The sequence below is a fragment of the Drosophila biarmipes genome, chromosome 2R (assembly GCF_025231255.1).
Source record: "Drosophila biarmipes strain raj3 chromosome 2R, RU_DBia_V1.1, whole genome shotgun sequence".
Lineage (NCBI taxonomy): Eukaryota > Metazoa > Arthropoda > Insecta > Diptera > Drosophilidae > Drosophila > Drosophila biarmipes.
The window spans coordinates 22078126-22101686 of NC_066615.1; the positions used below are offsets into that span (position 1 = coordinate 22078126).

The following is a 23561-nucleotide window of genomic DNA, read 5'->3' on the forward strand; positions in this document are numbered from 1 at the left end:
TATTTTGTTCGGTTCGGAAAATATGAAATCACACTGTGAGTATAGCTACTTCGCCGTGTTGGGAAATATTTTCCAGTCGAGTAGCACCTTATAGAGGCTCGTCACCCCCGTAGCATCCATGGGTCTCTGATGGCTTTGTTGTGTTCCGCGGCAGGCACGTTCCGCTGGCCTGGGCCGACAATTAGCCGGGGATAAAATAAAATGAGTGCTTACTGCACTGACAACATTTAGCCAAATTGGCCGCTAAACACAGAAATAAAAAGCCAACATCAAGTCGGTTAATTGGGCAGCATCCATGTGGCCGAAATAAAATGGAAGAAACAGCCGGGCGGGCAAGCCATATTAGTGCCCGCGATGATGATGATGGTGGCAATTATACATGGGCCGTACGGTGGGTGGAGTGGTGTGGGAGCTCCCCCGACGGGGGTTTCCTTTCGGGTGGCGAGTGGCGGCTGCTGTGGGTGTTGCTGTGCCACCACTTGGCCAACTGCACGTGCGGCATGGCAAAAGCCATGCAACGTTGGCCAGCTGCAAAATTCAATTTGGCTATGCGCAAAAAATTAGCAACAATTTCCTAAAAATACAATGGGAGAGGCCGGCCGCCGAACACCCCCGGGAAAACCCCTCCCCCATTTTCCCCACCTCGGCAACAACAAACAAAGCACGCAATATAATTGAGTGGATGCCGAAGTATGGGTGACTCGGTGAGTGTGTGGTGGTGGTGCGACAGAGAGGGCTATCCAGCGGAGAAAGAGACAGCAAAGGGTGCCCAACGGCACGCGCTGTGGAAATGCGAAAATGGGCTTAGCTCAGTTGCCTGTGTTTTCCTGGGCCCGGAAATTCAGCCTCGATGACTAACGCAGTTCAAGGCCTGTCTAGATCAAGTGCTTATGGAATACAATTATTTTTTTTCAAATATTTAGACAGGTTTTCCTTAAATGGAATCGTTTATTGGGGTTCCTCAACCTATTTATAATACTTAAACTCCTTAAGAAAATTCATGAATAAATAGCAAACATAATATTTAGAAATATTTAAAAATCTATTTCGTTTCAAATAACAATTAGTTGGTTGGTATAGAAAATATTGGCTATGCACATTTATATTATTAAATTTATAAAAAATACGTAGGAAGGTAAATGTTAGTATGAAATATAACAATATCATTTCACCTTTGGTAAACCTCTCTATACTAAGTCGAATATATCTTTATCATTTTATTTTTTTTTCTACAAGTCTCAACTGTGAGTTGTTGATGTTAAATATTTAAGTAAAAAATAAAAACCCTTTTATAATGAGTACATCTGACAAGGGACAGCGAAGGGCATACCAATAGTCGCTTTTGTTCGGTTATTGTTTCAATAGCCCCCTTCCAGCGGGCTCTCCATAGCTGGCCAATTTCAATTTTTGTTTTGCCTTTGTTTTTAACATTGTCGACGGCCCGTTGTTGCCGCTGCAATTTCGAACATTTGTTAACGAATTTGTTTGCTTGTTGAACATTCTGAGCGTTCCGCACTTTTCGCTCGGCCATTGTTTGTTTGCCCACTGTTGCACTGTTGCATTGTTGCAAGTGACGTGGCTGCAACACCCCGCAAACCCTCCGCCCCTGGGATTGCCTACGTGACGCATTTAAAAAACAATCAATTTTAATTTCAATTTAAATTAGTTGCCGCCGTGCTCGCCGCGCGCCCTCTTCGGCTTAATGCCACTGCAATTCGCCATTAAATTATTTTTGCTCATTTATGCCACTGCCCTTTGCCATTTTGCCGGCGACTGTAATGCAATTTAGCGCTGGTTGCCGCGCTCTATTGTTTAATTTCATTTATTGCTAAATTCCGGCAAACGGTTGCGAAACTGAAAATGCAATAAATTTCACTTTAAAATGTTGCATATTTTTTGGAAACGCCGAAGGACGAAGCTGTATATCTACGCCACTAAAGCGGCATGTAAAATTAAGAAAGATAAATTGTTAAATTACGATTTCAATAAATGGATATACAAAATACAACTTTTTTATTTTTTGGGTCCATTAAGTGGTTATTATTACAAATACTACAGTTTAATTGATCGATTAAGACATTAAGTATTAATTAAGTGATTAAGAAATTATAGTATGTTTGTTATCATATCATTTTTAAATAATAAGTAGAAAGTTTTATACTCTTTACAATACAAAATTTCAAAGTGATCGTAATAATTTTTAATGTATTTCCCACCAAATTCTACACTTCCGAAACGCACTGTTTGAACAAACAGACGTGAAAGCAAAAGCTAGTTTTATTTGCATTTCAAATTGGATTTTATTTCATTTCATTTCCAAATATGGCTCACCTCCGAACTTTATCACACATTTGCAAATTACTAAACCTAAGCACATTAAAATTGCAAAGAGCAAAAGTTGTTGTGTTTGCCAACATTTATGTATTCCCAATTAAAAACGTGTGACTCGCATTCTGCATTGTTCCAATTTAATTTGGGATTAAAAAGCTGAAAGCACGACATTAAGAGCGAACAATTCTCGGATGTGCGGAGCAAACTAAACTCAAACTTTTGTGTGGTGTCCAACTTTTTGTTATTCCCCTCAGAAACCGAACAGGTTCTGCCCTCAGCCCCCAAAATATATAATTTAGTTCGAGATTCGGCATTGGGGATCAAGTGTTGAGCTTAACCCGCAACCTAAATCAATCTGAGGGATTTCGGGAACTTCGGGGATTCCGGGCTGCGAATGTATCTGCCGCTGGCGCTAAACTACTTAACAGCAAATTTTGCGTAATTTACGTCCTGGCCAGGGAGCAGATGGCATTCCTGTATCTGTATCCGAGGGAACACATGTTTGCGGCGGCAGCTGTGGCTGCAGCCGCAAACATGTGTTCCCTTAAGCAAGAATCGGATTCTGGGAGGCGGGCTCCGAGTTCTGTGTTCTGGGTAAGGGGATAAATTATTGGGTGCGCCTTCTGGACTCCACCTTCTGTGTACGTCCCAAAGTATCTTTGTAGCCGCACATCCTCACATCCCCACTGCCTCGTCCACATTTGCGTATCTGCGGTTGCGTGGTCTTAGCCAGAACCGAATCAAAGCATTTAATGGCGCTTTTAATCTTGTTAATCGCCCCTTTCTGGCCCGACTGAGATTTTCAGATAGTTTCGACCGCCGGATGCCTTGTTTATGTGGGCGTGGCACGAGGAAATTGCCAGGCTACGGAGCGGCCATATAGTTAAGTTGTGATAAGCCCCAAAGGTTTAGCAGCCGACTGGCGGCTGGTCAGGCAAGAAGCCCCGAAATTGTTGCATACTTCCAGGCGTCTTTAAGCGGAGTAATGGATCTGAGGGAAAATAAGGAACTTTAACGTGGGTTAGGTCCAGGGGGAATAGGGGAAATCATCTTATCCACTTTAGCGTCCGTCAAGGACAATTCTGACATGTTCAAATCCTTTTGCCCAGTCCTCTCCCTCGCACAATGAATATTATTTCTTTATGCAAATTTCCCTCTGAGCTGCCACTTGTTGGGTGCCACGGAGGAGCAGGGAAAACCAGGGAAGACCAGACCCCACCTAGTTCTCTTTCGCCCATTTGCGTGATATTTTGTTGAGCAAGACAAATGATTTCCATTTAATTTATTTTCACTGCTCCGCTCGTTTCGCTTGGCTCGTGGCGGCAAAAGGATTTAGCTGAATAAATTATAGGTTGAAATTGTTACATCTCAGATGGGCCAAGTGGGGGGTATATAGTTGAAGACAAGTGCAAATAAAATAAGGGCGCAGCCGCTGACAAATGTTGGCCGAAAGTGGGAGCTCTTTGTGCAGCCAGCGATACGCCGAAAATCGAATTTATAGCTTCTCTATGGCTGCTCTTGAAGTGTCCCAAGGTCTAGTTACAAGGTTGTATTTCTACACTGTTACATAATTCGGAAATAAGAAATAATACTCCTTCTTATCGATACTACCTATACCACTAATAATAATGTGTTGAATATATATAGACTCCATTGCAACTTTTTTATTAATCTAACACCTTGTTAGTATTATTCGTGACCCAAAAGTTGTGAAATACCATTCGTTGTTAATTTTTAATTAAAGTAGGAAGCCTAAAGATCAGTTCCATTTCTATACGAGACCCTGTTGGGAAATATTTCTCTTCCCTACAATCAATTCCTTTTCCCTTCTGACCCTTAAGCTAGTAAATCCCCAGTGCTGCATTAATTAGCCAGAAGGAGAACTTGGTCCGTACCAGGTCTTTCGGGGCTTATGCAAACACGGGCAGCTGGTCAACTGGAATCTTCCCTCCAGACGCACACGTGTGCCTCCCGATTCCCCATCCTTCCCAGCCTCTCCGCCCGCGATTCCCATGTGGGGGCAGCGCTCAGTGAAATTTCACACTTTGTCGCTTTGCATATGGGCACGTAAGTGGCAGTTGGCTGTTGGATGTTGCAACTTGGCCGGGGCAGAAGGGGCAGCTCGGGGAAAATGGAGCTGCAAGCGATTACAAACGCGCCGACTTGTAAACGACGGCCAATGCGGATTTCGCTTTTGGTTCTGCTTCTGGCCCTGTTTTCTGGCATCGCGTGCCGCTTTCGCGATAATGAAACCGAAAGGCAATGCGCACTGAGCCAACTCCAGCGCGAGCTCTCAAACATGGCCAACTGGCTGGGAGTTTATCGCGAGGTTCCCAAAAACAATAACTCAGATATCCACGAAGGCGGTATAAACACATATGGTATTAGTATTAGGTAGATTTACTTACTTTTTTAGTATAAATCTTATCTAAATTATAGAAATGATAGCAAGTAACTCCCTATTTGTAAGCTTCTGGAGAATGCTGATCGGATACTTATAAAAGGCTTATAAAAGAGTACCATGATTGACCTTACTTAAATTTGCCATAAGTATCTACATAAACATAACTGCTCCTAAAGTGTATTACCAATGCAGGTTTCTTCTGCTCGACTTACACTTCAATTGTGAGAGACCTTTTTTAAGTGAAATCGAAACCCAGAAACCGCTGTTGCATCGCTCCTCCAACCGGGCGACTAATCAAGTGCGAATCCTTCGGCCAGCTGGAATGTTTCCGACTCCTTTGGCGAGCTGCCCTGCTGCAGAGGAGGAGCTGGGGCTGGGGGACAAGGAGAATCTGGATAGGAGGAGCTAGCGATGCGTGTAACTTTTTCAATTAATTTGGCTAAGCTTGAGAGAAGTTCTGAGTTGAGCTCGGCTGAGACATGCGCTCCTCTTGGAATCCACCGGGCTCCGGCTGAAACTGTTTACGGCTGAGTTATTTCAAAAATGTTTTGCATATCAGATTGAGTCTCTGAATCTTGGCATGGTGGCCCGGGGCGGCACTTAAACGCCTTCGTTTTAATTTAATAAGAGCTTGCCAGGCGAACGGATGCTGATTCAACTGGTAACTGGTAACTGGTGCTGGTGCTGGTAGCAGCTAGCTGCTCTGCATCCCAAATGAAGGCAGTCCGCGAAATCCTCCATCCGCGGATCCTCCAGACTCCTCCGCCTCCGCCTCCAACTTCAGCTCCAAGTCGGACTTTGCTGCATGTCAAATTTGAATTTAGCTGCATTTTTACAACTGTTGCAAAGTCTCTTTCAGTTTTTCAGCATTCCGTTTGCTCCCCGCTCCGGATCTGCACTTGGAGTCTGCCGGTGGCGGCAGTGGAAATCGCATGTGAGCCAAGTCAGACAGTTGGCAATTTGCATAAATTTAGATTAGTGACATCTGACGTGAGGCTCTGATATGCGGGACTCGGCTCGGCTCCTCCAAGCGGCATTAAGTGGGGGACTCGGAGATTGGGAGTTTGAGGCGATTGCCACCTCCTAATTCTCCGACCAGATAAGACCCGGCTCCTGTGCTCCTCGCTCCTCGCCGACAATGGAGTATGATTTATGGAGCGCACTCGGTGCACGGGGCAGGGGAGCGGGCGGAGGGCTGCGTGAAATCCAACAGCTCAAGTGGAAAATTAATCGCATGCAAGCTCATTATGAGCATTAGTTGACTGTTTGTTAATTGTCGCCGAACGGGAAGCAGCAGGAGCAGATTCGGCTCTCAGGCAGGCAGGAAACCGACTTGAGCTGCATGCAAAATGGCCCGCAATATTTCAATCAAACTTGAGCCGACACAGAGCTCAGCTAATTGCAATTAGAAAAGGCAGAGTCTCAAAGAGCAGGATCTTTCCCAGCAAATTGAACAACAATAAGCCATAAACAAACACTTTTTATACAAGATATGGTTGGGTGTGAAGCCTTCTAGTTCACGAAAGGTCTAAGGAATATCTGCGGCTTCTTGTTGGGGTCGAAGTGCTCGTGTCCCCTGCTCCAATCGTAGCCCAGGGCGTAGGCGAACAGCTGGCCATCGCCGCTGATGGAGCACCTGGTAATCGGCTGGTCGTGCACCTGGCTCTGCATCAACTTGCCGGCCATGCGGTTGCCCCAGAAGCAGAACACCCCGTCGGAACCCACGGTGGCCATGTTGCCCGTCACCCTGTTGACCTTCACCTCGTTCACCACATGGGTGTCCAGGTAGCCGTCCAATCCGACTGAGCGGTGGCACCTGGTGGGCAGACAGCCGCTTCTCTTGGTCAAACTCTGCTCGTACACCACGCCATTGGTTTTGGCCAGGAACCAGCTCATTTGACCGGTCGCATTGCTCTGCAAAATGGCCAGGGATCGCACCTGATGGTTGCCCAGTCCCGGGCACGAAAGCCGCGCCTGCTCCACGGGTCCCCCGTCCAGGCTGAAGGCCAGGACGGACTGGTCGGCACAGGCCACCACTGCAACTGGGTGGAGGACGTCGGCGGCGAAGCTGCGCTCGGGAAGATCCTTTGTGGCCAGCTCCGAGGCAGTGCGTGGATCCCAGAACTACTACCAAAATAGGGGAATAATATGTCATCATGAACTCCCTCATACTAACCTTAATGGTCCTGTCCCAGGAGGTGGTCATCAGGTAGGAACCGACCCAGTGGCAGGTGCGAGCTCCTCGCTCATGGGCACCCACCTTCCTCAGCTGGTTGGACTCAAGGTCCCACTCCACCACGGAGCCGTTGGTATCCGCCAGGTATATCTTACTCCCCGAGTCGTTCCAAGCGGCATCCAAGGGCACGCCATCCAGGGCCTTCAAGACCTTGGGCTCCACCCTATCCGACTGCACTTCCCAGAGGCGAACCGACTGATCCCAACTCCCGGCGCAGATACCGTCCCAGGAACTCGTTCCCGGTGCGAATTCCAGGGCGGAAACGGAGTCGCTGGGCGGATCGGGCAGCTCGTAATCCTTCCTCTGCTCTGCGCTTTTTTGGCTTGCTTGGTACATGATGGGGATTCCGCAGTTATGTAGCTTATACTTTTTGGTTTTGTTTGTTTGTGATAATGTTATTTAGCGAATAATCTTAAAAGTGGGGAATGAAATACATTTCAAAACAGAAATGATGGTAAACCAAAAACTCAAAAGGTTTCTCTACCAGAAAGTGTGGAAAAATATGAACCAAGGACCTACCGTTTTCTACGCCTCTAATCGACAGGACTTCTTGAGATTTTCAAGCATAGTGTGGTTACTTAAATTACATTTAGAAAATTAGAAACGTATGCAAATGGGGAACCCTCAAGCCCTGGTATTATCGGATTTGTATACAAGTTGAGTTGAGAAAAGGGCGGTGGCGAAACAATTCCCCGGCCAATATGCGAGAGGGAATTCCAATAAAATGAACAGCAAACCAAACAGTGGCCCCCCTCGCCGCCCATGGACGTGCAAGCCCTGCGAACGTGCAAATATTTTAACTAAAATGGCGAAGAGCAAGTTACTTTTATCTGCTTTGGCGCAAAAATACGAATCGGTATTTGCAGGGGGTGCGGTGCCCCCACCGCCCCTGGCATGCCACGCCCCCCGCACACACACTCACACACACGCTGTGTTTCAGTCAACATAATTTAACTACTTTTATGGGCCAAGTAAAACGCCGCTGTTGGGGGTGGGAATGAGCCCCCACCGACCCAGGGAACTTTCCCCGCTTTCCCCACGTGTTTCCAGGTTTAAATTTCAGCATTTTCTTTCATCTCACGCGCCCCGCGTGCAATATTCACAATGTATTTTACACACCATGTGTTTGCGAGTGTTTGAGCCCCCCTCTACGCCCCTGGAAGCCGCTCGCCCGAGTTTATTGGCTTCGCAGCGTACTTTGAAATTTACTGAGTTTCCCTTGTAATGCCTTGCTGTATTGAAATTAATTACAAACAAAGGATGCTCCTTTGGGCCTGGAGGAAACAGCGTGCTGTGCTACGTCTCATCCGAACAAGCGGCCCCCTCCACGCCCATGGAACACTCTTCCGCCGCGTTGATGAAACGAATGTTTCGCCAGCGGCCTCTAATTTCTGATGTTTGTCTGGCATCAAATAAATTGCGGCAAATGGCAGATATTGGAGGGGCGAAGGTGCACAAACAAACTATTTAAATTGAATTTTTTGCAATTTCACGCTTAACTTATTTAACTCATTTGGCTATAATTGTTGTTTTGATAATTGGCAGTTGTTGCTCGCCAACTTTTTCATCAAATTAAGTTCAAGCGAAAGACTCTAAAGCCAGGCCCAGCAAAAAGCTGATAATTAAATTCCCAAATGGGCAACATAATTCAGAGCAATCTTATTTACACTTAATAAATATTATATTATCCAGCCAGCCAGGGAAAAAATTACACAAACATCGGGGGACATTAATGTAATTGAAAAAGGTAAAGTTTCGAAAAAAGTATTTATTTACGTGGCCTGCTCCTCTCCATTGTTATTGAGAACTATGTTTTTGAGTCCACACAATGCGTTAGAAGCGGCATTGCATTAATCTACATTAAACATTAATTAAATCAAAATATTTATTGACTTTTGGGTTATTTTCCTTGTGCAACCCAAAATCAACCATCAATGAAAACCCGATCAGGGCTAATTAAAAATGCTTTGCTAAGACCTGGCAAAGGGAATTTGTTCGATTGAGTAAACAACTTGGCAGAAAAACAAGGCTGAAAGCAGGATTTTGCTCGTTTTGGCTGGGATAATTGCATAAGCACCAGAGGAATGCATTTGTTTGCCCAACTTCGACGAAGTTCAACAAAAGTCGACTGGCAGCCGAGGAGGAAGTGCCTTAAACCCGCTCAAGGCCGCTGCTAAAAGTCAACACAAAATGCTGAGGATAAACAGGGAAAGTTGGGAGTATATGTGCCAGAAGAAAGGGAGAAACAATATTCGCATATTTGCACATCACAAATATAGAAGAAAGGCGCCTCCCGAGAAGACAATTAAAAGAGCTTCAAATTGCGAGGGATTTTCCAGCCGAAGTCGCCTCATTCTTGCGAGATGCTCGGGACACGCTGCGCACATTTGGCCAAATTTGATTTGGCCCAGACAGACTGAATAAAACGCTTTATCCCAGGGATTTCTTTTCAGCGCCCTTTGTGCGGCATGTCTAGCCCGATGCTAATGAAATTTTCGCCGTTATGGCGCTGAAAATTGTCCTGCCACAGGAATTTAAAAGTTAAGCCCGAAAAGGGGACTTTTCGGCAGGCGGAGCGACAACTAAAACAAAACATTCGATTCAATTTCAGGTCGCAGCTGTGAAACGAAACGAAATTTAACACAAGTTTGAGGCATTTGAGTTTACAAATTTATGGCACAATTTCTGGAAACGTTTAGAATAATATTGAAGTTCCTTAAAGCATTTAAATTAAAGAGCCTATGTAGTATTGAACTAATTAATATACAGAAATTTAGAGTTGCCCTAATAAATATTAGTAGAGTAGAATTAGTACCCTCTTTTTTGAAAGATATATCATAAAGATATATAAAAAACACACAAGCGAATAACATGTTCTTCGTGATTGGATCGGCTCTCTAATTTATAGGTATTACCATAATCTTAGAGTAACTTTTCTGGGGATGTATCTCCTAGTAAACACCTTTATTCCGATGGATCTTTCTCGCTCCACCATATCTGAGTGTGGCTCAAATCCAAGGCGTCAACTGCGGTGGGGCGGAAGTGCGGTCGAAATTAAAAAGGAGTTTAGCCAAATTGCAATTGAAGCGCCGCGAAGCGAGGGAAAATCGGGCGGGGAGAGGCCTTGAAGCGTGGCTTGTGCTCCTGCGGTTTATTTGGGCAAAGTGCCAGTTCGCAGGAGCCCAAACAATTGCTACTCATTCGGTTGGCCAAGGGACCGAATTGCAGCTGAGGGGGACGCCCTCTCCCTGGTGGATGGGGTTACTGAGCAGCGGGATTCCATGGGGGCGTGCCAGGATGCTATCTGCTCAGTCGGGCGACAGTTTAATTGGGTTAGCAACGTCAACGGCCTGTCCACTGCTGGATCATTGGCGCTGACATGGGCGCCACATCCCCTGAATTCGCCCCCTCCTGTTTTCCCCACCCAACGCCCTCTGCCCACCACCCACCATCCACCATCACCACATCCCCATCGATTTTCCTGTGCCTCACTCGCTTTGGATCATTTCGTAATTAAACGCAAATGCAGAAACCAAACTCGCTCTTTCGCTATTTTTCGCGCACTTTTATTACCGGGCTCTCCCAGGGTATTTTCTAGGGTATGTTAGACTGGTATAGAAAGTAAGTATATAAGTAGAATTCTAAACCATCTTAAATTGTCTACAGAGAGCAACATCTACCCAAGATATTCTATATAAAACAAAACAAAATTGTAGTACTTTGTAGTTTGAATTTTTATTTAAAATAAAAGAATGATATTTAAATAGACTATGTAGATATTTAAATATTTTAAAAATACTGTTTTCTAGCATAGACCAACAGTAACTCTATTTTTATATCTTATCTTTCATATTTTGAACTTATATTTATATCAAGCGATTATTAGAGGGTGCATTAAGGGTCTCCCTACAGAGATCTATTTTCCTTTTTTTTGGTGTTCCATCAAACGTTCCATTAAAGCCTCTTTCCGCGCCACATTTTGATATTCCTTTTTTGGCCACCATCGATTGTTGCTCTTGTGGCCGACTGTTTTTGTGGCTCTGCTCGCTGGCAGAGGAGTTAAATGGTTGATTTCACCTGCGCCGCTCACCTCGCTGCTTTGATCACTTAAATGTTAATGACCTTGTGGGAGGTTCTCCACCCAGGGTTCATTCGATGCTTAAATTGCGTTGAAAGCTGTTGGGGAAATTGGGGAAACTATGGAGAGTGAACCAAACGGAATTTTGGTATGCTATTTGGGTGTTGGGACTACATTTATTCTCTACCTTCTAAAAGAAAGGGTAATTGTGATACGATTTCCTACTAAGTTTTATTTAATTTTTGTTTATGATAATTCCACAACACAATGTACTCTGAAAATGTACTTTTCCTTTAATAATGCTGCACATCCACATTCAACTTAAAGCCCCTTCATGCACACGAGCTGTTTAAGCCCTTGTTGGTCGGCCAAATTTTCCAAAACATTTCATTCGAGGGCCGCGGAGACCTTAACCCATCGCCAAGCTGCTTATGTTGTTTGCATTTTGTTAAACAAAAAATTAAATAACAGCTCCCGCAAACACCGCGCGCACACTCTCCCGGCCCCGAGGGACGGTAAGTGCTATTATTTGTTATTTGGTGAATGCAACAAATGCCGCGCCCATGTGCAACGGAAGGGGTCGCGGATCGGGGGACCCGGAGACCCGCAGAACCACGATGGCGGGAAAAACAGCAACAAATTGCAATATCTGGCGGGACACGGGAACGAGGACATGGGACATGCATCCAGGCGTGGCATCATAATTAATTCAAATTTGAATTTCCTTTTGGCGCAATGCACGCCCCATTTTACATGGGACGCAGGGGCGGCGGGTCAAAGGGTGAGGGGGTCGCTGGCGGTGGGTGGCTCTGTCACGCCCACATGTGTGGCGTGTTACGGCATCGGGGCCCCAGCATAATAAACTGTTTAAATATTTAGTCGAAACGAGTTTTTAATACTCGTTGGCGCTTTTAGCAGCTGCCAGCGGTCAGCGAGCTGGGGTTGCGGGTGGGGTCAAAGGTCGCCCGAAAAGCCGAGAAGGATCAGGTGGAGAGTGCCGCGAAAAAGGGTACAGCTTCCGCACTGTGGCAGCTTTCAAAACCCGAGTCCCCTATAATTACTGACTGCCCCAAAAAAATCCCAAGGAGGCGGAAGCATACTCATTAATGTATAATGAGAAGCATCGTTGTACATCTATAAAAATGTTTTAAAAATACTGTTACCAACAAATACATCCCTTTAATATAAACTTACAATTATTTAATCTGAAAATAATCTTTTAGCTCTATTTTTTTCATCACAAGCCCCTTTGTTTGGAATTGAAATTCATTTTTATACTCTTGGTGCAAGCTGTGTTGGAGTGAAAGTGAACAAAACCCTTTGTTAATGGCTTTCATTGCCATTTAATTTGCATTTAGGTTCTTCTAATACTCGCATTCTCGGCTGCCTGCCCTCAGAAACCATCAAATAATATTCAGTAGAAACTAATTTGCTGTTCATGAACAGAGACTTCCTCTCTGGAGTTGTGTGTGCACTTTCCGATTGCCGGAGCAGAAAAACCCGAAACTAAAGCGCAGCCAAGGCAGCCACAAAATGGCAAAAGGCAAGAAGATTCGCAGTGGAAAATGCAGCATTTGTTTGCTTGCGCAATTAATGAACAGCCTGTGCTTTTGTGGAGGCACTGCACACACCGCCTGTCATTTGGCTGAGTGCCGGCATGCGATCTCCTCCAGCTCGTGGACGAGGTGCGAAATGTGGCACGCATCACGGCCAAAACCTGTCTAATGCATTTTTCGTTATTTTCCATTATTTATGACCTGCGTAGACGAACAGCTGCCTCAACTCTGCGACCCTGGGGCCCCTTTTCGCTAATAAATTTTAAATTGCATTTGCATATTACAAAAATAGCCCACAGCTACCTAGATCGTAATTTCTCTATCAACAGGTATGACAAAGCATCAAGATGGAAACTCTTTATTGCTTTTAATATCATACAAAAATAAACCGTGATTTAATATTTTCAATAAATTCGCATAAATAAATTTTAACTTAAACCGATTACATTTAAAGTCACTTCAACACTTGGCTAACTTAAAAACGTTTTCATTAAAAGGACTTAGAGCAACAAGTACATTGACTTGGAAAATATGTATACAATAATATCAATAAGCACAATAGTACAAATATAATCAATTTGAAAAACTGTCACACTACGTTAAAAGATAACTTCGCCTCGCCCACTAATTTACATTTTAAGAACAATGGTTATGGAAAACTTAGAAAGAATGATTACCACCCATCGGCGCCAAAAAGAATTGCCCCAACAACCGCCAATCACTCAAGCCCGTCGGCCAGTCAGTCAGCATTCCACCAGGATGCTTCCCCGAGCGCGCAGCCGAGCAACTGGGTCACCGGGTGATTTTAGCTAAAAATGGTCTTGGCTGGCGCAAAATGCATTTCGCCGGCAAATGACGCGTGCCTCTTGTCTGACAGCCATTGTAGTTGCTGCATTTCGCGCGCGGCACTGGCGCAAGGACCCTTGACTGACAGCCGGCAAAACCCTAATTGAAATGGAGCTGAAGAATGGGTTTCCAGCTGGCCCGTGAGCTGTGGCGTAATTAGAAAATGAGCAGGGAACTATTTGCGTGTGAAAGCCGCAGACGGCAGATAAATGATTTCGGTTCGAGGCGAAGCTGAAATTGCACGCAAGTTAGGTGGTATTGGCCATGTTTGCGGAGCAGACTGACTTACCTAATAAATTCTTTGGCAACTACATGGTCTCCTGCTTGTTGACGACGGCCTTCTTGAGGCATTCGAGAGACTCGTTCTCCTGGACAACACCATCCATTACCTCCCATCGCACTTCACCCACAGTACCCTTCTTCTTTCGCTGAAAACACTTGATCAACCGGCGACCCTTTTGCAACAGTGTAAAAGCACTGGGATACTCAATAATGACGATGGTGCCCAAAAACATGGCCATCTCCACGATGCGCTGTAGATAGCGGTGGCATATCCATTTCTACAATTTGGAGACATTAAATGAAACAAAACGAAATAAGTAAGTGCGGGAACTTACAGGATCTGAGTGTTTTTCGATGTAAAAGTCATTCATAAAACTGGCCGTCACATATTGCATGGATATAAAATCGGAGAGCTGTTAAAAACAAGAAAAGTGATCTAATTAGTGCTCTTTTTAGGATAGATTTTCATATATTAGATAACTGATTTGATTTCATAGTACAAACCGTTTCCAAATGGCTGATAATCAGAACCGACTGGTTGGCATTGGTGGCAAGGGCCAGCTGAAAAGCCACCATTAGTAAGTCCTGGATGTTGTGATCAGTATAGGCCCAGTAAATATTGCTAGTATCGCCGGCGGCTCGAATGGTGGTCCTTACTTTGGTCAAATCAAAGTCGTCAATGTTCTAAAAAGACATTTACAGTACAAGTAACTTAAAGAATAATTATAAGGGCTTAAAAAGAATGCTCACCATAGGTCGGAGTTGATCCTTATTGTTCAGACAAGGAACCAGAAACCATACGGTGTACTCGTTAACCGTGATGTACTCGAATATGCGGCGCACCTGGTCAAACACCTCCAGTATAAACTTTCGCTCGGCCAGACGCACTGCCTCATTGACATGTATACATGTCTTGACCAATTTGCAGACCACATCCTGTGGTGGCACCGCCTGGCGATCGAATAGCTTGACGAAGGTCTCGAAGGGACTGTCTGGATCTCTGAAATAGAGATTTATTAACTTAACTTGCATGACTGGAATCAAACCTACTTGAAGGTGCTGTAGGCGTCCCCACCGCCATCGCTTTGGATGACCTTCAGCCAGTTGCCGGAGCACTCTTGGTAGAGATTCCTCAAATAATTGGTGGAGTGTTCGGGGCGCACAAAGAACTTGGCGTGGAAGTCCTGGATGCTGGCGGTTTCGATCCTGCCGCCATTCAACTGATAGGAAACGGAGTCCAGCGAGGAGAAGGAATCGAAGCGGCGCTTCACGGCCACCTTGAGGACACTGGACTGGAGGATCCTCAAAGCGGTCTCCGTGGCCTTGCGCTCCTTTCGCCTTTTCAAACGCTCCATTGCCTGCTTCGACGTGCTGGGCGTCTCATCCAGATCGCTTACCACATCCTCGGATCTCTGCGGGACATCTCCATTTGCCATGGGGTGCAGCTCGAACTTCATGGAAACGCTTCCCTTGCCAATTCTGAGCAGCGGCACCTTGGAAAGACTCTCCCCATCCGGATAGGTAAGGGAGCAGAGCAGAAGAATGGCTTGTCCCACGGGACTTACAGCCGGTATTTCCACCGGCAGATCCTTGAAGACATCGTAGATGATAATATGCACATTATCGGTGGTCGAAAAGTTAATGGTCACTGACTCGCAGCCCAAACAATCGTTGATACTCAGCTGATAGGTATATCTCAATGATCATTCCAATTATTTTGTTGTTACTACAACTTACCGAAACAAGTTTTAGTTTGTGGTTCCTATTTAGCGCAGCTTCTCTGGACATGGTTAACTTTAATTGATCCGATCCTAACTTCCTTTCCATAAACTTTCTTTGGCGTCCTTTAGTGTTGGGTAGTGCTGAAATAAGTCGGGAACTCTTCTTGCGAACTATCGATAGTCTCATCAATGTAACTATCGATGAGCGGTTAATGCGACTGTTTTAAAGGTGTTGGAAAATGCTCCCGGAAATTCAAAAAGTAATTTTTAAAAATAGAACGAATGTAGTGATAGTAGTAATTAATCAGCGAATATAAAGAAACAATGTAAAATATAATATATAACTTGCATTTAAATAGTATAGTTGAAGGAGATTTATTTGTTACTAAATGATGGATCAATGTAGCCTGCTTCGGTGACTTCGTTTAGTCTAAACATCTTTATAAAAAAAAACCTTATTTTCCCTTTAAATTACATGACCAGCTTGTTATCTCTGGCCACTAATTCGTTGGGTTTTCAAATGGCCTGGGGACCTCCAGGGCGACTTCACCTCCACCCATTCTCAGTACACTTTTTTACCAGCCTAACTTGAATTTATGAATCAGCAAGGAATCAACATTATTATGAGCCATGGGAAGTGAGCCATTAAATTGGCTTGGCCAGGCCAACAGACCTGGTGCATAAAATTAGGATTAACGGCCTTCTAAGTGCCATCAAAACCCCCAACTGCCGTAATTCCCAAATGCACGCACTGAGCAACAATTAGTCCTTAAGTCTGCATAAAATGCGAGCTGGCCTTGGAACTTTTAAAAAAGCTTATTTGTTGTTTCACAGTGAGATATTAAATTCAAAGCAGCGAAAACAAAAGCGACAAAACAAACCCGAAATTGTGATTTTTTTTTAATTTTTATGACACTGTCGGCAGGGTTTTCGCCAGCGATTTTACGACTCGAAAGAAAGGAAAGTACACTGATAAAAAATAAGGGAATAGTAAACATAAGCATATACCTCAACTAAATACAAAAAACTCAGACTTTAATAAAAAACAGTTGCATTTAGAATAAAAAAAAATGATTAAATCAAGCTAGAAATATTAGATATTTTCATTGTATTGAACTTGTATATAAGTTCAAATTCCAATAATTATTACATTTCATATATAAAATTAAAATCAGAACATATTTAAATAAAATAGGACATACTTGGACCTACTACACTCTTTTTACCAGTGCTTGGAAAAGAAGAACATTTTCTTATCGCCGCTTTTGATGATGCCCAAGGAAATCATTTATATTTCTGGGCCCGCTCTCCTACTTCTTGGCCAATTTTATGCTTCTTTGCATTTTTAATGATGATTGCCATTTCGGCATTATTTTCCCTGGCGATTTATGACCTCTACGGGCGGGACCACACGTCACGCATTTAATTGCGATTTAATAGCCCAAATGATCGCCGAAAACTTTTGTGCGAACTTCAACTATTCCGTGATATGTGTGGTCGCTCGAGAAGAGGTGGAGGCAGACGCAGATTCCCTGGCAGCTCGTAAGGCCAGCGAAATTATGGCCATTTAACGGACAACGCCGATCCATCCGAATGACCAGCAATTAGATGCCAGCCTTGGGCACAGTAATTCCCGACTCCAGATTCTCCGGAGAAGCAAGGAACCAGAAAGAGCCCGAGAGCCCGCGAAGAGGCTCCAGTCCAGTAGTCGTTGGGGCTTTATCGCCAACATAAATTTCCGCAGATAAAAGCGCGAAAAAAGCGAAGCAGCATTCTTCGGCTGCGGGGAATCCCCCCCATTGCAATGTCCAGAAATTATAGCAATTTGCTTGTCAAATTGTTGCCGACTTGGGCAATAAATCGTTGGCTTTATGGGCCGCTCCGCGTCGCCAGGTGATCGCGATAGAGTTGTTTTAGAAATAAATTCGCCAAAAAGGCTCTTGCCCGCCGACGATCCTCCTTAGTGGTTCGTAAACTTGTAAAATGTGCAATTTTGTCGGCCGGCTTTTACTTAAGTCGGTCTTACTTTTCCTTGCTCGACTGATTTCGCTAATTTAATGGTGCCTTGCCTTCGGTCCAGCCAATTGAATAGTTGGCAAAACCGCCGGGGGATCCAGATCGATGGGGAGCGATTGAAATATGTTATGGTGATTTACCCGGCTGTGGGTGGTAATTTGCAGTGTTTACGAGTGAAATGATGATTGGTTGTTGAGCGGGCTAATTTGATAGGAATGTGCCAGGAATTCAGTAAAAATTACCTCGAAACAGCGCTAAGGATTGACTGAAGACTTCGTTATTTGTTTCTGGTTCCATGAAAGCACAGAATTTTCAATTAGTTCTTCTAAATTAAATATGTTTTTACAAATAATTTATATTTAATTTTTGATTCCTCCTTTGATTCTTTTTTGACTACATTTACTTTTAACTATTTTTGAAAGAGCTCTCACAAAATTAAAACCAAACATGTAACCATTTGCATTCAACAGCCAACCATCTAATGTGGATTCCCTCTCCCAACATACACTCCACTCCATTCCATTCCCAATCCGAAATTCTGGCCATGATTCGCATCTGCAATTACGGACATTTTTATTGGCTCGCCTCCTGGGAAACCGCTTGCACCTGCTATTGTTCCCATTTTTACAGGGTATAGCTGTGCAACTCGACGTATCAGCTAACATCAGTTAATAGAATGTACATATTACTTTGTTTTATATTAACACTTTTTATGAAGTTATTTAGTTTTTTATGTACACATTAGAAGGGGTCAATTTTGGATAGATAGATATATGTTATAGGTAATATATCTTGGTAAAGTCCTTTTAAAAGATACTCATTTTCTTACATGATAAAAACAAAATAAGTCAATTAAAAGACAGCATTAATTAAGGTTTAGTTTTAAAATTTCATCAGGATAATATTGAATATTTCGCTTAACAGTTTCCCAGATGTTTTGCCTTTCAAAGAATTTTGGTTAACAAATATTTTGAGAACTTATTTAAATTTGGGGAAATTAGTATAATATTTTAAAGGGTATTTTAGAGTCGTTCAACTCGAGCAAAGCGTTTCGCATTGTTTTGCTGTGGCATGCCGGAACCTTGAAGTTGCTGTAGCTCTCGTAATTCGAAATGTTTACGGTACATTTAATTTCATTTGGATTATTACAATATGCTTTAGGAGGCGACTCCGTTCTTCCCGGGTTCCTGTCCCCCTGCTCCGCCTCCAAGCCCAACATCCACCTCCATGCTCCATTTGCCAGGCCGAACAATGAGCCATGAAGATTGGGTGGTGCGGTGGATTAAAGGGGCAAATGCCCCAGGCTCCCGAACCCGAACCCGAGCCCAAAGCCCCAATCCAAATCCCCCCTTTCTCGCCACTTTTGGGCAGGTGTAGCAATGTAGCAAGCGGACATATTTCATTGTTGTTGCCGAAGTGTAATTGCGAATTCCAGACAAATGTGAAATTTGAATTTACAAGTTTAACTTTTCTTGTGAAATCATTTGTTTGGGCTGCTTCTGGGGAGCTCTCGTCACTGCTCCTTTTGTGGGGCTTGCTTCGTTGTGCGACTCAAGTGTGCAGTTGGCAATTCTCGACTTAGTTCATTTGTTCCATTTCAACGCTTGCCAGCTGAAGAAGTCCTTCGGGAGGAGGACAAAGGGAAGGATGGGCGGTTCCATCGCCATCTTTTGGGGCTCCGCATAAACAAATGTACTCATGTCGCTGCTGCTCTCTCTACTTTCTGCTCCCAGCCCGCCCCCTAGACTCACACATCGCATTCACTTCGATTGTCCCATTTTCGTTGCCACATTTCCGGATTGTGGTACTTCGTTCTGGCCAGCAATGGAAAGGTAGGTTGTCTTTGTTGGGGAACAGGTTATTATGCAGATTGTAATGAAGTTTTAGCTTTGAGATTATAATCGTGAAGATGGAAATATATGCTATGTTTTTTTATAATATAAATACAAATTCTAGAAAACAAGTATCAAAACAAAATGTAATTAAAATCTGTGATAAGTAAAAGTAGTATACCAAGTTCGCTAAAAATCTAGATTATCTTAAAGGATTAATATTTAAAAAAATTTTAAAAATATACTTTTAAATAGATTCTTATCAAATAAATATAATACGATCCGAGGCCTTATTGGTGGATATTAATATTTTTATTTTGTTTAAATAAGTTTAGTGCACCTGCTACACGAATTAAATACGTATACGTAATAAAATATACAAAACGATTTTACTGCTCAAATAATTTTTACGACAGATCAAAACGGTAATGTAATACATAAATATAAAGAAAACGCGTTACTGCCGGAGGTAAAGAAATACATATTTTAAGTCCTTTGGCACTAGTAAACCTTTTTTATTTTATTACGTATACGCATATCTTCAGGGTTCGAGAACAACTTCTCCGAGAAATACAATCCCTGTAGAAGGTATTTCCCATTCGCCAACCCGTATTTGGTTCCTCTGGCGTATGGCTTATTTCGTTTCCTGCGTTCTGTTCCTTGAAGGACGGCATCCGGACTCAGTTGCAGCCGGAGGAGGCTTAGGCCGAGATCCGGAACGCTCCACCTCAACGTGCCGCAAAACTCCGCCACGGATGGAGGGTGCTTCAAGGCGAGGATATGCGGAACTCGCAGGGACTCGATGGCTCCTTCGTTTGGCATTCTAGTTTGGCTTTGTACACTTGCCCGGCGCTTTGTTGGCTGAAAGGCGGGGTGTGCTGTGTGTGCGCTGGGGAGTGTGTTTTTGTCCGGCCTTTTGTGCTCGAGCGTTGTGCCGAAAAAGTTGCATTTCACGTCTTGTTGGACTCGGACCTGCTCCTTTCTTGCAGCTCGGCAAGCCGCTGATTTGGCTTCTTCATATTTCGCAGCCACGGAGCCACCAAAGTGGTGCGTTCCGGCCTGCCGCATAAAACACACTGCCACGCCCCCGGAGCAACGCCACCGCCCCCTGCACTCACACACGTGCGCACACAAATACAATTAGAGACTTGGTTTGTTGGCTCAACTTGTTTGCTTACATTCAACTTTATTTCACTTCTGCTGCGATGGTTTCTTTCAGCCACTTTCCCCCAACTCAACCCGTTCGTTCGGCTGGCAGGGTGCAAAGTTTTGGCCATTGTGTTTCCAAGGCCGGAAGAGCGGATTCTGGGGCCACGGGTGGCGGTCGGCAGTTGGAAGCTGAAAGCTGGAAGTTGGAAGTCGGAAGCGCCTTAACTTAATTCTGCCGGATTTCTATGCATCCTCCTGGCACTCTATGTTTGCTTAAATGTTGTATAATTCACTGATTTCTCTGTGGCTCTGTTGCCATTGTTGGATTTTTGTTGATGCTCCTGGCAGTGTGTGCTCTTTGTGTGGCCATATTTGTGATTGCATTACGTATACGTACGTATACGCAATGCTCATTTGCCGAGCTGCAGGAACTCTGCGGTGAGTCCTCACGAAGCAGAATAATTGCAAAATATTATAAAGGCACACAAATAAAAGTGAAGTATTGGATTGGAGGTATTCAGGCAACGTGTGAAATGCCAAGCATCTTCATTGACATTTAGACTACTTCTATTATTTTTTTTCTACCCTGAATTTTAATTGAATTGGGAGATCAGTATCATTCGTTTCATTTGAAACGAAACTGAACGTTTTTCCATTTACTTAAATGCGATGGGCTCCTCTCCTGTGAAAGTATGTACCTTAATAATCACTTTCCGATTCCATAAAATCTATAACAATTTCACATTGGCTGCTCTCCCCTTTCGACTCAAATTGTTTCCTTTATTTCTGGAGCCCGGCACTCTGACTTTTCCTGCAGCCTACTTTTGTCCAGTAGATTGCTATAAAATAACCCAAAATACGTTACCCAGGCCAATCCCAATTCCTGTCGATTCCCCCGTGGAAAACGCAGGGAAACGAACATCGACTGAACACTGTAAATTGTTGTCCGAAAATTTATTGGCAGCACTTATCAGATTCACTCATAAATCTGCAAAAGCCCGTCTCCAAAGCCGTGCTCGCCGTCTCTCTCGCTCCTTTGCGTTGCGTGGGTGGGTGCGTCTGTGTGTGGGTGAGAGTATCTGTGTGAGAAGTAGGGTACACGCGGAGAAAAAGTGCTCAGTGCAAGAATTTTTATGTAGGAATTTTAGATATTCAATATTTGTTTTATATTTATTAATGCAAATAAAGCCACATTTGAATGGTATAAAAATATATCACAAAACCGATAGCTAAACAAATATGTGACACTAAATAAGCCGTATAACGAGTTTAACTTGGAGGTTTTGAGGGAGGAAAGCTTGACCTATTACGGTTCACACATACTTACACTTACGGTGTGTTTCTCTAAGTGTACCGTGTGGGTGGGTGGACTGTGCGAGACATTTATTTGCATGCCTCGCCCGAGTTGCCTCTCTTTCGGTGCTCCATTTCGGTCGCACAATCCACAAATTAACATGACATTTTTACAAGCCCAAACATGTGTACACATGGGCCCGAAAGTGAACCGAACCACTCGAAATTAATAGCCAGCAAAGCAGCATCGGGCGCCCATAAGCCGCTCATTCAATGTGGATGTTGATGTGGATGTGAATGCGAATGTGGATGTGGCCTAAATGGACGGCGGACCTTCGGCCGGACGTTTATGGACATGGCCGAAAAAGTCAAACATTGAGCAGGCGGGGGCGTAGAACACCGGAGCATCGAACAGGTTGCCATTTTATGCATCCATAAATTTAATTACTCAAAGCTGCAAAATGTGAAAAACAAAAGCCACTAGCTCAGGTGGAAAATGCTCTGCAGACGAACTTTCATGTCTCGAAATTCCTTTATTTAAAGCCTATAAAGCTATCCGGCCATTCTGCTCTATGTTATAAATCTAACCAAATTTGTGTGGTATTTAAAATTTAAATTTGTGGTTTACCTAATGTTTTATCAATATAAAAGTTTAAACAAATCATTGCCTTGTGTACCAAAATAAATATTTTGATGTATAATGACTCTCCTTCATCACCTGCAATGCGCCTTTCCCCGCGATTCTCATCATTTCAAGGAGGGTAACTTAAAAAGTATCTTTGAGAATTTTAAATTGAACTGAACTTTCTCAACTTTGAGATCGAGACAATATTCCATATACCCTTATCCAAGTAACACACCAAAAGATATATATATACATATAAGATATATTATCCTAAAATATATAAATCTTAATTATAAATAAATTCATGGAATATACTAAGATGATCATGACACAATTTGGAAAGTAGAAATACTACATAATATATAAATAAAAGAGGTCGTAACAAATCATTATACTTACCCAACACAACGAGCTTTGAAATTGTTCATTCAAACCTTATATCTGGTTAGGAATTTAACCAGTACTTCCCATTCTTTCAGCCCGCTATACCGCTTCCTTTCACTCCAATTTGGCTGTTCGATAATCTGGGCCAAGTGACGTGCATACCCAGTCAAGATGCAGGTTTTCATTGACAGGAGACGAGTCCATAAGACAGGGACCTCAAACACGGGAGGAGACAGCCATGTAGAGAGGGGGAAAATCATGACAAAACATTTGGCCAACGAGTTTTCATTTTCTTTGTGTGGTGTGGTGCAGTTTTTGTCACATTCTTTTCTTTTTTTTGTGTTTTTGGTTCCACTTGAATGAGAATGACGAGAGGACGTCGACGATGATGAAGTTATCAGGCAAAAACAAGCCGAAAGTTGGCACAGTTTCAAAAGTTTGGCCCACATAGAACAGAGAACCGTGCAGAGGGGCTAACAATCAGGAAAGCAGACTGCAAATTCTAAAACAAGGCACACGAACTTTGCAGCGAGCGAAAGAGACGGCACTAGGGTGAAGAAAGAGACGGGGCTAGGTCGGGCAGAAAGAGATGGGACTTAGCTGGGGGACACTGGGGACACCAGGCATTTCCGTCCAAGTGCGAATGAGTTTAGCTCTCGGATCTCTGTCAATAGCGAGGAGTGGCACACGGACAGGAGCCACAGAAACTCCGGCCAAAAACAAGAGCGATACCAGGAAAAACAGCAAATACTACAACAATAGCAGACACAACAACGACAGCAGTTGACAAATGCAACAAACGACAAGT

The 23561-nt window shown here is 43.7% G+C and overlaps 2 protein-coding genes across 2 annotated transcripts; both read right to left on the reverse strand.

The window, feature by feature from the left end:
* Nucleotides 1–6202: 6202 nt before the first annotated feature.
* Nucleotides 6203–7426, reverse strand: LOC108022339 (protein Rae1). Its single transcript, XM_017091201.3, has 2 exons — nucleotides 6912–7426; nucleotides 6203–6859 (listed from the first exon to the last, which is right to left on the reverse strand). The coding sequence occupies exons 1-2, from the start codon at nucleotides 7305–7307 to the stop codon at nucleotides 6248–6250; spliced, it is 1008 nt and encodes a 335-aa protein (XP_016946690.1). The 5' UTR covers nucleotides 7308–7426; the 3' UTR covers nucleotides 6203–6247.
* A 5650-nt stretch (nucleotides 7427–13076) lies between these two features.
* LOC108022227 (protein ORD) lies at nucleotides 13077–15835 on the reverse strand. The gene is made up of 7 exons (XM_017091085.3): nucleotides 15471–15835; nucleotides 14784–15415; nucleotides 14484–14733; nucleotides 14238–14417; nucleotides 14069–14146; nucleotides 13741–14011; nucleotides 13077–13682 (listed from the first exon to the last, which is right to left on the reverse strand). The coding sequence occupies exons 1-6, from the start codon at nucleotides 15639–15641 to the stop codon at nucleotides 13760–13762; spliced, it is 1563 nt and encodes a 520-aa protein (XP_016946574.1). The 5' UTR covers nucleotides 15642–15835; the 3' UTR covers nucleotides 13077–13682; nucleotides 13741–13759.
* Between the last annotated feature and the right edge of the window lie 7726 nt (nucleotides 15836–23561).